We start from the raw sequence: 12,963 nt of genomic DNA, 5'->3' as shown, positions 1-12,963 counted from the left end.
AAAGAGTCTACTCTCACATGGATAAAAGTGTCTAATGAATTAAGCTGTAGAATGAAAGAAAACTCCCAGTAAGAAGCGGTGCGTAAAAACTAAAACGGAACTTAAACCTGGTGCAGCAAACATAATGTAGTATTTTTTAATAAGGAAATAGCTTGTTGTTTAATTAAAGGCCTGTAATCATGCACCAGACATCTGAGCACAATAAAAGCGGTGTGACTGGGATGCGTGTGGAGGCGAAAAGCGCACAGCAGCATGCGTCATGGAACATGGTTTGGTCTGTTTGGATAGACGCGGTCTCTGTTGCCCTCTTCTGGCTGCTGCAGGAACTGACTAATTTCTGTTTGATCATGTCTGGTTGAGCCTTCCTCTTTAAGCCACTGCATGCAGCCTCAGCTCCATGGCTCCTGTTTGGCTTTATGATATGTTTCATGTAGGATTTAGAGCAGTTCTTTGTGGAACACTTTCGCAATTCCAGTGACGCCTCTGAATATTCTTCCTCTAATGAGTCATTTGTGAAAACCGGAGTGATCCGAGCAGCAGGAGGATTTCCCTTTACATCACACAGGATCCCGAGAGCTTCACCATCACCACGACCATGTGCGAAGCAGCATCCTCCCCTCAGTTATGCAGGTAGGACGCATTAAACGACACATTAGAACACATGTCCGGGCAGCTGAACGGGGCTAAATGACGGGAACGCCGCGGTTACCGGCGTCTCTGCGTGAGAGCGGCTCTGGATGAAGATAACCCAGATAATCCGCCACTGCTGCTGCTCTCATCACCGAACACTCAGTCCGTGGTGGTCGGCTGGGTTTATTCTCAGCTGCTTTATAACAAACACGACGGTATTTTTGTGCTTGTCGTGTTTCCGGTCAGAGGTTCAGCCCGCCGGTGTGTGATGACCTCAGCGCCGGTAGGACACATCCGACCGGCCAAGGACGCCTTACATCCGCCTCCATTTGAAGGAAACTTTAATAAAAGTTTAATTATAGCGGTCACTCGTGGCTGATTTAAGCATATAGTGACTCTTGACTGGTTACATCACGCGTGATTCGTCTTTTATTTATTTCCCAAAAGAGAATAACGAGAAGAACGACACCGAAAACAAACAGCCGCCTGTTCCTCATAACGCAGCAGTGACTGGTACCTATTAAATTCCCCTTTCAATGAGTGGACTGCATTTCCCAGAAACACGTGGGGTTGTAGTACCTGTTCTCGCCTGTAGGTGGAGTCACGGGTCTCTGTCTCCACTGAGCTGCTTCATAAACATACCTGGATATTCAGGTGTAAACGACCTTTAATGGAAGTTTTAGTGTTGTCATAGCAACGTGTCAGAACTTAACACTGTGTTTTGAAAAATACAACCATACACTCTAAAAAATACATTTTTTAAACAGTTCTTTTAGTGTAAGTTCACAGATTTTGATTATTTAGATATATACTAAAACAAAAAACAATAGAATAGAAAGAGTACAATAGAATTGACATGTCTTATGTAACAGACCATTAAAAACTCTATCTATCTATCTATCTATCTATCTATCTATCTATCTATCTATCTATCTATCTATCTATCTATCTATCTATCTATCTATCTATCTATCTATCTATCTATCTATCTATCTATCTATCTATCTATCTATCTATCTATCTAGTGATCAGTCTTGGTGGAGTGCTGCTCTCTCAGTACTTTTCTTGTTTTAGATTCACTTGTTCAAGATGTTCAAATACGAGCAGCAAAGTAACAACAGTGTAAAGTGCATTAAGTTTCCACAGATGGAGGCTTCAGGTCCACATGAAGTCTTATCACAGACTGTGTCTCTGGACTGGAAGTTTGGAGGTTCTCTGTGTTCTGGGATCATTTTTTATAAGATGCTGGTTTCACCTACTTCCCTGAACCTTCCTTATCTGAGCCAGGAAAGAATTCCCACAGTGACCTTTACCTTCACCTCAAACAATCTCAACAATTAAATCTCTTAGTAGTGACTGTATGTAAATATTAGTCAGTTGATTTGTTCTATTAAAGGCTATTTCAGTGGCTGCTGCATCACCTCTGACTGAGCTTTTAGTTTGTCTATAGCTGCTTTGCTGAGGCTACTTTAGAGGTTGAGACATGACATCTCTTAATCCTGTGTTTAACTCCACTCCCCGGATACAGTAATTATATGCAGAAATGAAGAAGAAAAACACTACAGAACAACAATTATGACCCTAAAAATATAAGGTGTGCAACAAGAAGCCATTTTAACCAGGGGATTTACACATGCATTGTTTTTTTATTTTTTATTTTTTTAAATAGATTGCACTCTACATCAGTGAGTTACATCTGACAAGTTAAAACTTTTCTTTGCTGAGCTTATTGCTGGTATTTCACTTCCTGGATCCCTGTAGTTTCTTCAGCAAAACGTTAATTACACACCTACGTAAAGTAGTTTATGAAAGCTTCCCCAAACTTTCCTCTTCTCTTCTCCATCAGACGCTGTTTCTCTTGGCTGCATGTTTAAACATTATGTCACTGTAAGATACACTCTGACAAGCAACAGCATTAAAACCACTAAACAAAAACCCTAACATTGCTTCAAACCACCTTCTTTGCTGCATGTTTTTCTCCTAATGTAACTGAATTAACTGCCCGTCTTGTGATTTCTTATCTTCTTTTCAGGGATTTTTAGATGTGTTTTTTAAAATTCTGGGAAGCAGAACAGGCCTACTGGAAATAAGCACAATTTACCACATCTGAGCCCTGAAAAATCAGTAGTTTTAGAGTCCATTTTCAAACATCTGGCTTTGAATGTAACTTTATTCTTATTATTAAAAGGTTTGTGGCTGTAACTCTTTTCTGCACTACTTTATTAAAATATGTTTGGTTGATTGAACAGAAAAACAATGAAATGCTTAACAAGTAAATATATGTACATATTATTTTAGTTTTTAGGAAATGTTCCTGCATTTTAAACGGTCTCTTAGAGGTGAGATAAGCTTCCTGGTGTTTCTCCTGCCGTGCAAACATTCAGTTCTGCATTTGTGAAATGAGATGTGAGTGTGTTTGACGAATGCCTGATTCTCCTGGTAATGAAACATCGTCTGGCTTAAACACAGTCTAATCATTGTTTATGAAGCTCATTCTCCTCCACATCTACCAGAGCTTTGCTGTGTTCTTGCTGTCGATCCTTGGGAGAAAAATGGTACCAAGATATGATTTTGTGAAGCTAATCGGCCGTTTTCGTCACTCGTTTTGTCAGTCCAGGTAAAAGTTTATTGTTTGTTCCAACGGGCAGCAAGAAGATTTTGATTACAATACCTTTTCATCTAGTTGTAAGCTGTATTGAAATAGTGTAGCTGTTTCAGATGGCACTAATTCTAACAAGAAATCAGAGTTAATGTAGAAAACGGGTGTAATGTGTGGATGCTACAACTTTGTATAGACAGCTGGAAATGTTTAAAAGTTTGGGGTCACTTGTGTTTGGGGTCACCCTCGTGTTTCATTCTAGTCCCATTTGCCTGACAAGAGAAATAGAAAAATACATAAATGAGAGAAATTTTATTGAGAATTAAGCTGCCTTAACCCTCGTGTCGTCCTGCAGGTCAAAATTGACCCGTTTTAAAGTTTGAAAAAGTGGAAAAAAATCTATTTTCACAGTGAAACTTCTGATGTCCACATTTTCAACATTTCTGAGAAATCTTTGTACATTTTTTGCTGGAAAAGATATGTTAAAAATGTTTCTTAAGAACATTCACAAAAAAATCAGCCAAAATCCAGTGAATTTCGCTGGATTTTGGTTAATTTTTTTGTGAATGTTCTTAAAGAAAATATTAGAAGTTTTACTCATATATATGGAATCATTTTAAATATTTTTAGGGATTTTTTGGAAGATTTTACTCATATTTTGAAAATATTGACAAGAATTTTCTTCCCAAATTTGGAGGATTTTTTAAAAAATAGAACCTAGAAGGAATTATTGGAATTTTCTTCCTGAAGGTTTTGCAAATTTTCAGAAATTTGGGGAATTTTTGTGCTGATTTTTTGGATTTTTTTCAGACAAGGAAACAATATTTTTGGTGCCCATAAATGAAAACAGCCAGAGGGTTAACACATGTTAAATTAGGAGGTTACATGAAAGCGAAAATCTATTTTTGACTGAAAAACTACTTTTTAAATTTTTTTTTATTTTTTTATTTTTTTTAAGAATATCTGGTTTATTTTAAGACACCTAAGCTTGACAATCCTGGTAAAATATAACTTAAAATAAGTTTTCCCAGCTAATTTTGAGATCTCAAGATTCTAAATATCATATCTTATTTCTAGAAATCTTACTAAGCCATTTTTCACTTCCACTATTGGCAGATTTTTACACTTATTTCAAGGTAAAAGTTCCTTGAAATAAGTTTTTTTTTCTTGTTTTGAGAGGGGCATTTTTTCCAGTGAGCTAGACAACTATTCATTTGTTTGCTGTTACGTAGCAGTTCACTGAAATTCTTACGGCTTGTAAAGCTAGTTTTCTTTTAGTTCAGTTCTTTTGTGCCACTGGAACCAGTGACTTGTTAGTTTGCTGTTCAAGAAATGCATTTCCCACAGAGGAGGAAGCAGTTATGGCTGACAGTTATTGAAACGCAGTCAACATTCCTCCTTAAGAACATTATTTAACCCTTAAGTGGTGCTTCTCATGCGTCACCTGGCAAATATGTCACTGTCTGAGATGTGTCCTCCTCAGCTGTAACACACAAACCTCGGTGTGTGTCTGTCTGGTGTATCCGTGGGTGTGCTGCGATCTAGTTTGTCCAGTCATGACACGTAAGGCGGAGTCACCGGTAACATCAACAATATAAGAGGCCCGAGATTTTAGACGTTATGAACGTACAGACCATACAGCAGGGGGTTGTGTTGGTGAGTAAAGTTGTGTGTCAGCAGTGGGTAAAGATGCGTTGCTTTATGCCTCGGAGGAGCAGGATAGCGGATGAAGTGGATAAGCAGGGCACATATCAACTCAGCAGGTATATGCACACGTTTGGACCTCTTCTATCTTTCTGCAGACCCTTGTTGACATAAAATAGGGGTGTCCAACATGCGGTCCGCGGGCCAAAAGCGGTCCTCCAGAGGGTCCAATCCGGCCCTCACTGTAAAAATTCCAGAGAAGACATTAACTGCAGATTGTAAATTAGTAAAACTATAAATTTAAAATCATTTCTAGACCATGACAAGTTGTTTGGATCATAAAGTAAAATACTAGATTGTTCATTGTTCTTTTGTTGCTTTGTGTCTCGTTTTTGTAATATTTTGTCTTGTTTTTGTTGTTTTTTTGTCTGACTTTTGTCGCTTGTCTCATCTTTCTGTCATTTTGTTTCTCACTTTTTGTCGTTTTGTGTTTCCGTTTTGTCTCGCTTGTGTTTTTTGTCTTATTTTAGTCATTTTATGTTTCGCTTTATTCGTTGTTTTGTGAATCTAATTTTTTGTCTGTTTTTTGTTTCGTTTTGTGTCGTTTGTCTAATTTTTTTGTCTCATTTTTGTAATATTTTGTCCTGTTTTTGTTGTATTTTGTCTTTTTTTGTCTGACTTTTGTGGTGTTGATCATAAAGTAAAGTCCTCTCTGGTTCAGTTCCAGATGACTAAATGTTGTGTTCCTTTGTAGACACTCTGTGATCTGGAAGTTTTAATGTGGAAAACATAAACTGAGGTATAATGTTGTTGAAATTTAACTTATTTTTCTTCAGAAATTCCAGGTTGTTCATGATGTTTTGTAAAAAAGATAATTCTTTAAATTTTCAGAACTAATTTTTGCACTAAAACAAAGGAGCCATTAGGAGTTGTGGTTATTTATAGGTTATTCTGCTGTGGTTTTACTGGTCCACTGGAGATCAAACTGGGCTGAATGTGGAACCTGGACTAAAATTAGTTTGACTCCCCTGTCATAAGGCATCACTAGACTCTAACTCACAACTAACCCTTCGCTTAACTCTCACCTAGAACTAATTCTAACATTAAGCATCGATTTTAGGCTCGAGGCTCAGAACCTTGAACATCTAAAACTGTGATTTACATCCATTCACACACATAGACAGAGATGCAGGATTCAGAGGATGCTGTCTGACTCCTCATTTCTCTTTCCTCAACACACACAACAGTTGTTCATCCTAAAAAATCCTCTAATACTAAATTCATACACTAAAATACTAATTTTAGCCTTTTAGAGATGCTTTTTTGCCTGTTGGTGGTGGTGTTGTGCTGTTATGGATTGTAGTGTAATTTTTGAGCTGTTTTTTCTTAACATAAGTGTTTATTTTACTGCTGTTGTTCTGTTCTTACTGCTTGTTTGGAGTTGAATCATACGAACCACCACACATTTAGAGGAAGTTCTAGAAGAAATCCTCCACATTTAAAAAGGAACATTCATTGTTTCACAATGACATCAGCTGTAATCTTTAGATGGGGATTTTTTTTAGTGGTAAACATGAGTAATGAACAGGTCTATGGAAAACAACCTTCCTGAGAACAATACTAGGTTACTAATGCTCTCAAAATGTGGCTTTCTTGCTTTTTATTCGACACTCTTAACTGTGAATGTTCACCCTCAGATTAGCCAGACTTCAGTGCAGATTTTTGTGGTTGACGCTTGAGTCTTTGTGTCCTCTAAGCATCTAACAAGATGGAAGATTGTAACTGGTAGGACGAGTTTAACCCAAACACTGAAGAACTGAACTCCCTTCTGATGCACAGTGATAAGGACACGGTCTGTAGATAATGATGCTGCATGTGGACTATAGACCGTATATCATGTGGACACTCAGATATGCACCTTGTTTTGTGCACAGACCATGACATTTGTTCTTGAGCAACTATCTAGAAGAACATCACAACAGTTATGTTAGCAAATAGTTCTCCTAACAACAACAAACATCAACAAACATTTCAGATTCTTTTCTTTGGGTTTTTTGTTTTCACAGATAAGATTTCTGCTGAGAAATACTTTAAAACCTGTTTGAAGGAAGTACAAATCTGAATATGTCAGGGGATTGAAATGAGCCTTGTATATGCAATAAATGTGCAATAAATTGAAAACATGCAACCATGTGCACATTTTGTTGATCTGTCATTGAGCTAATTAACACACCGTCTGCCCCCTACAGCTCTAGTTTGGTTCAGGTTTTTGGCTTTTTCAGAAATCGATGTAAATGTACAAATTGTTACCAGAGGAAGGCTGCATTCTTGTCATTACCTCAGCGAGCTTTTGTTGCTAAAAAATAAATGAATAAAAGGTCAGATCAGATTTTATTGTTTACAGTCATCATGGTTTTCAACTTTATTGACTGATAGTATTTATCTGTCACTTACAAATGTTGTTATTTTTGAAAGAAAATCATTTTTTTTCCAATGAAGATAACATGAAATGAATGATAAATCCAGTGTAGACATTGTTAATGTGGTAAATGACTATTGTAGCTGGAAACAGCTGATTTTTAATGGAATATCTCCATAGGGGTACAGAGGAACATTTCCAGCAACCATCACTCCTGTGTTCTAATGCTACATTGTGTTAGCTAATGGTGTTGAAAGGCTCATTGATGATTAGAAAACCCTTGTGCAGTTATGTTAGCACATGGATAGAAGTGGGAGTTTTCATGGAGAACATGAGTTTACCCACAAACTTTTGAACGGTAGTGTAGATATTTATAATAGAAACAACATGAGGTAGTAATACAGGAAGCTTCACATTCAGATCCACTGCCACGCTGACGTATTTTCTCTCTCCTGTAGGCTCATGCGACCAGACGACGCCAACATTGCCGGAAACGTCCACGGTGGCAACATCTTCAAGATGATCGAGGAAGCTGGATGCATCGTTGGCACGCGGCACTGCAACCAACAGAACGGGGTGAGAAACAACAAAAACATTCACCGTTTTACTGCACCGCTGGCAAAAGACAAGCACAGGAGATCTTGTTGAATTTTCAACAGCAAAATAAGCAAAATGCACATTCATCCATTACCAACCTTCTAAACCCCAAGCAGTCTCTGGGTGTTTATTTGCTCCGGTCACATTTTTACTCATTGTGGGCTCATTTTTCTAGAAGTACAGAGAACTGAGAAATGTGTTTTGTGCAGCGTGACAAAGCTACAACACTGTCATTCATTTAAAAAAGGAAGAAAGTTGAGCCTCTGTATTTATTTTAGAGAAGCTGACAAACCCTTGACTTGACATGTTCAAAATGTTTCCTGGAAAAACAAAAGGTGACTACCCTTTATGTTTTTGTTATATTTACGTTTTCATTTTGTTTCCATGCTTGTCTCCTACCTGCTCTGTGTAAACGCCGGCTGCCGTTCATCTGAACACTCTCTGAATTTCTGTCACACGAGAAGATTACTGAAATAGTAAAAGTTCCCTGTAGAGTAGATATAAACTGAAACACATTAATAAACCTTATATTAACCATTTATTCTAAAATTATCATATCAAGACATTGAAAACGTGATTCATTTATTCAATTTGTCTTAAAAATATGTCGACCATGATGGAGTTCCTCAGTTCACGTTGTTTACTTGAACATTTTTGAAATCTCTTACGTGGCTGAAATATTTAGTTGATGTTGCCTCACCCAGATTTGTTTTCTCCCTCACCATCTGTCTTGATTTAACTTTTCACCTGGTGAACTTTAGCCCATTTTTGATTTCCTCATCGTTCAGTTGTCGTCTCACCTGCTGCCACATTCTCACCTGAATTTCACAGTTCAGATAAGACATTAAGACAAACCCTTCCTGAGCACTATGTGTCACTGCTGCTACACACTACAGTGAACCTCTGCCTTACGAATCTGTGTCGGTGAGATTTTTATCCAGTGATTCACCATAGTGAATCAGCTGATGAGCATCTAGAGGAAAATTGTCATAAACGCTGTTTATTTAATGGCAACCTAAATACTAAGTCACACCTTAGTGTTGTGAATGTATGCAGTTTTTGCATCAGTTTTAAGTTTGCTGTTCTTCTTCTACAGGAACGCTGTTTGGCAGCGCTGGTTCGGGTGGAGAAGACGGACTTCTTGGCCCCCATGTTCGTTGGTGAAGTCGCCAGCGTCACCGCTGAGATCTCCTACACCTCCAAGCACTCGATGGAGGTCCAGGTCAAGGTCGTGGCTGAGAACATCCTCACAGGTGACTCACGCTGACATTTACCTGTCAAACACACACATGCGGTGTAGTAAAGTCCAGGTTTTCTGTGAGCAGTTTCAAGAATCAAGAATCTTTATTGTCATTGTGTTTCCACACAGCAAAATTACAATTGGTGACTCACAACAATAGATAAAAAATAGAAAAAGGCACACTATATACAAATAAAGTTAAAAAAAAAAAAAAACACTGAAAAGATCTAAATATGTAAACAGAGTTAGTGCACATGAGCAGTAGGATGAGTGTAAAGTTCAGTCCAGTGCAAGACTCAGTTCTTAATTGCACATAGTGTGTCTATTGTGTATGTGGGGGGGAAATGGATGGACAGCCCTGGGGTAGAAACTGTTTTTTAGTGTGGAGGTCAGAGTTTTTATGCTCCTGTACCGTTTGCCCGAGGGAAGCGGAACAAATAGTCCATTAATAATATCTTTATGAATGATGAATTAAAATGTAGTTCAATGCGAGAGACTAGAATTCTGCCGTTGTTTCCAAAGGTTGTAGTGTAATATTTTTTGGGCACAATGTGCTAAAATGCTATTAAACTGAAGACTAGAATTAAAACGTATGTATAAAATACATAATGATAAATATTCTAGTAATGACTGATGTTTGATGGTATAGTGTGTCTCTGTGGAGGATACACACACACACACACACACACACACACACACACACACACACACACACACACACACACACACACACACACACACACACGCACACACACACACACAGCTGGAAGATCACAAAGTATAACCTGTAACTGTGGTATGAAGATACATGCTTTATAGAAAATGATGTGTGGAGGCTCAAAACATAATAGAAACATAACAATACATAAAGGTATAAGATGCTTGGAATCTGTTACAAAATGATAACCAAATAAGTGGACAGGAGACTGATGCAAAAGTCTGAACATGTTCTCTGTAAAACATGAGCTAATGATAACCTGATGTCCTCTGTAGGGAGAGATCTAGGGTGAAATATGATAACCTGACGTCATGATCTGATCCATAGATTTAGAAAAGTAGAATGATGTCAAATCTGTCTCTCCTATTGTACACCCTATAGGTGTGGAAAAACGACCAACTCTCAGCATAAAGATGACGCACAGCTCAGAATCTTTAGTTTTTCTTGGGGTGTTAATCACTGCTAAGAACTACTCCTGTATTTTTGTCAACAGTAAATCCTGCTGCCTCTGAATGCTGACTTCTTTTGGCGATTTTTTTGAACATCTTTAACATTTGAACTGGGTCAAGTCTTAGACTCTGGCCCATGATGTGACTTCACATCAGGGTAACATACAGGTAAACACAGGTCCATGATGCTGTTCCACCTCTGATAACAGGATGATATGTTGAACAGTCATGATGGATTCTTGTTTCATGGATGACTTGGTTTGAACCTGTTGCCTCACCTGTGCAGCCTCGTTCACCTTTAGCCTCATTCTCACCCGCATCACTGCAAAACAAGGACACAAAGAATGACAAGCATTCAAGTACTCAGGTATCCAAAAAAACAGGGAGGCAGACAAACACATGCAGATGCTATTACCCACATTCATATGCAAATAATTACCATCTGTTGTGTTTCCTACAATCTTTTAATGATGGATTGTTTTTCCAGATTCATTGGTTAATAATTGGGTCCATGAGGCGTCATATGTGCCCATCACAGTTTCCCAGAGCCCAGGATGAGATCTCTGTCCTGTTTGATCACTGGTGCAAATCTCAAAAGATTCAGTTTACAATAATAGAAAACAGAGGAAAAGACTCAAACTGGTAACTCTTTAAAGTTTTTGTTTGATGAACATCAATTGTAAAGTAGGTTGAAGGTCAAAGAATTTCCTTCTTTTTTCATTAACTAAGTTCTGTTTTTTCTTGACCTTATTCTAATAATAGCATGAATTCATTTTCATTTTTTTGTTCTATTATTAATCAAGCAAAATTAAATTTGCATCAAATTTAACAGCCTGCTGCACCAAACATCATGTCCTCATTATTTACACCAGTTCTTATTTACTTTGTTTATACAGAGCTAAATGCTCCATGCATTGGTAAATTATCCTTAAATTTTGTTATTATTATTAAAATCTGAATCATAACTTATGTAGGCTTGGAAGCTATTTTATAAATGTACTCATGAATCTAATTTTCCATGTTTGAGAATATTCAGCAGATATTTTTCCATTTACTGACATTTGTTTGGGCGTTTTGTCTATCCTTTATATTTAGAAAGAGTAATTTGATCTAAAACATAACCTGAGTGTGACATTTTGCTGTTTGATCAGTGGAGGGCAGCACACAACAAGCAACGACGCTCTGAGAAGTGTGAAAAATGAAACTCTGCCTTCATGAGGTGCTGCCTTATGTACCGACAGGGGAATAGAAAGTATGTTGCTTTCCAGTTTTAGAGTGTCTGCCAAGCGATGCAGCCTGTAATTCCTGTTCATTAGTGAGACTAGGACATATTTATTGTGTGCTATGTGCACCTAAAAGCACGCACACACTGTATATGTATGCAGGCTACGTCTGCACACACAATCCTCAGAGTCTCTTGAGTGAAGACGCAGCGGAGAGCACAATGGACTGATCTCTGAACCTTTCAATTCCAGTGAGACCAGTGATGCAGACTGTAACAAACAAGTGCTGATTCTACTGGAACTACTTGAATTCATGTAAAAGTGGGATATTTCTGCCTTATTAATTCATGCAAAGACACTCACAGTATACAGTTGAACTGATGTGAAGGAGTTTGGGCAATACTGGTGCAGTTTTTTGGCCTAAAGAGCAAAGCTTAAGAGTCACTGTGCTGATCTTTTGACTAATTAGAATTAAATTAAAGAGACTAGATGAGAGAAAGAGGGAGACAGATTGAAGGAGTCGGACAGATCATCATGAGGACGGCCAGAACCATAGCAGAGTGAAGGAAAGTGGAAAAATAAGTGAGAGTAGGGAAAAGATAGAAAGAAGGATGAGGGAAAGGAGGTGTGAGAAACAAAAGAAGTATCCCCTAGACAGCCGTTGCCCTAGCAACAGGCTTGTACTGGTTGGTTGGCTGGTTGCTGGGCTGGAAGCAGGTTGACGGAGGCGTAGGGAGAGATGTGAGATGACAGGTGGAGAGCAGTGTACATACATGCATCCACACAGGCATCAGCAGGGACAGCCGCTATAGTACAGGCCTGTCAGGAAGGACCCCGAAGAGGGCAGATGATGAATGGAAACACTCGGGGCTCTGTTTGGCTCGAAGCATATTACAGGATTTATCATTCAGTACATTTTTAATAGTGCGGGAATTATTAATAAAATGGAATCTAGGGTTTATTCCTAGATTCTGTTTATTTATATAGGAGGCAAAATCAATGCTAGCCTTGTAAAAGTTGCCGAGAAATCCTAATAAATCTAAAATTTTTGCACTTTCAGAAGCAGAGAGTCCACAGTTTTTCAATATGTTTCCAAATTTCCAGCATTTTCAACTCAGTCCACTGGGGAAAAGTGTAAAACTGCGCTTGTACGAACAAAAAAAACGAGCAATTTGAGTTGTGGAGTCTGCAGTGTGGGTGTAGATGAGCGGAGATCCAGCTCGTGTTAGGAGCAGGCGTGGAGGTTAGATCCTCTGGGATACAGAACTTTGCTGCAGAGATCTCCCTGGAGGCTGCGTGGGCCAAACTGAACATCTGTAATTAGAAGTGTTCAAATTATAGACCAAATTATCATATTTAACAGCAACATGTGTCAGTTTAAGAAAATAAAACGGGCAACACTGTTAACCATCTACACTGAAGCTGAAATGGAATACCAGTAAAT

At 38.3% G+C, this 12,963-nt stretch overlaps 1 protein-coding gene across 2 annotated transcripts in view; it reads left to right on the top strand.

Annotated features, from left to right (window-relative positions):
* Positions 1 to 340: 340 nt before the first annotated feature.
* Positions 341 to 12,963, top strand: part of acot7 (acyl-CoA thioesterase 7) — a 69,624-nt gene continuing 57,001 nt past the window's right edge. Inside the window, exons 1-3 of one of the 2 annotated variants that reach the window (XM_023270864.3) lie at positions 341 to 630; positions 7,751 to 7,868; positions 8,986 to 9,142. In XM_023270864.3, the coding sequence (XP_023126632.1) occupies positions 596 to 630; positions 7,751 to 7,868; positions 8,986 to 9,142 (310 nt within the window). In that variant the 5' untranslated portion in view covers positions 341 to 595. Of the gene's footprint in view, positions 631 to 4,836; positions 4,993 to 7,750; positions 7,869 to 8,985; positions 9,143 to 12,963 lie in introns of those variants that run through there. The other variant, XM_023270863.3, reaches the window with a different exon arrangement.

This window comes from Amphiprion ocellaris, chromosome 8, assembly GCF_022539595.1.
Source record: "Amphiprion ocellaris isolate individual 3 ecotype Okinawa chromosome 8, ASM2253959v1, whole genome shotgun sequence".
In the NCBI taxonomy this organism is placed as follows: Eukaryota; Metazoa; Chordata; class Actinopteri; family Pomacentridae; genus Amphiprion; species Amphiprion ocellaris.
The sequence above is the reverse complement of the archived record's forward strand: the minus strand, read 5'-3'. Positions and strand labels throughout refer to the sequence as shown.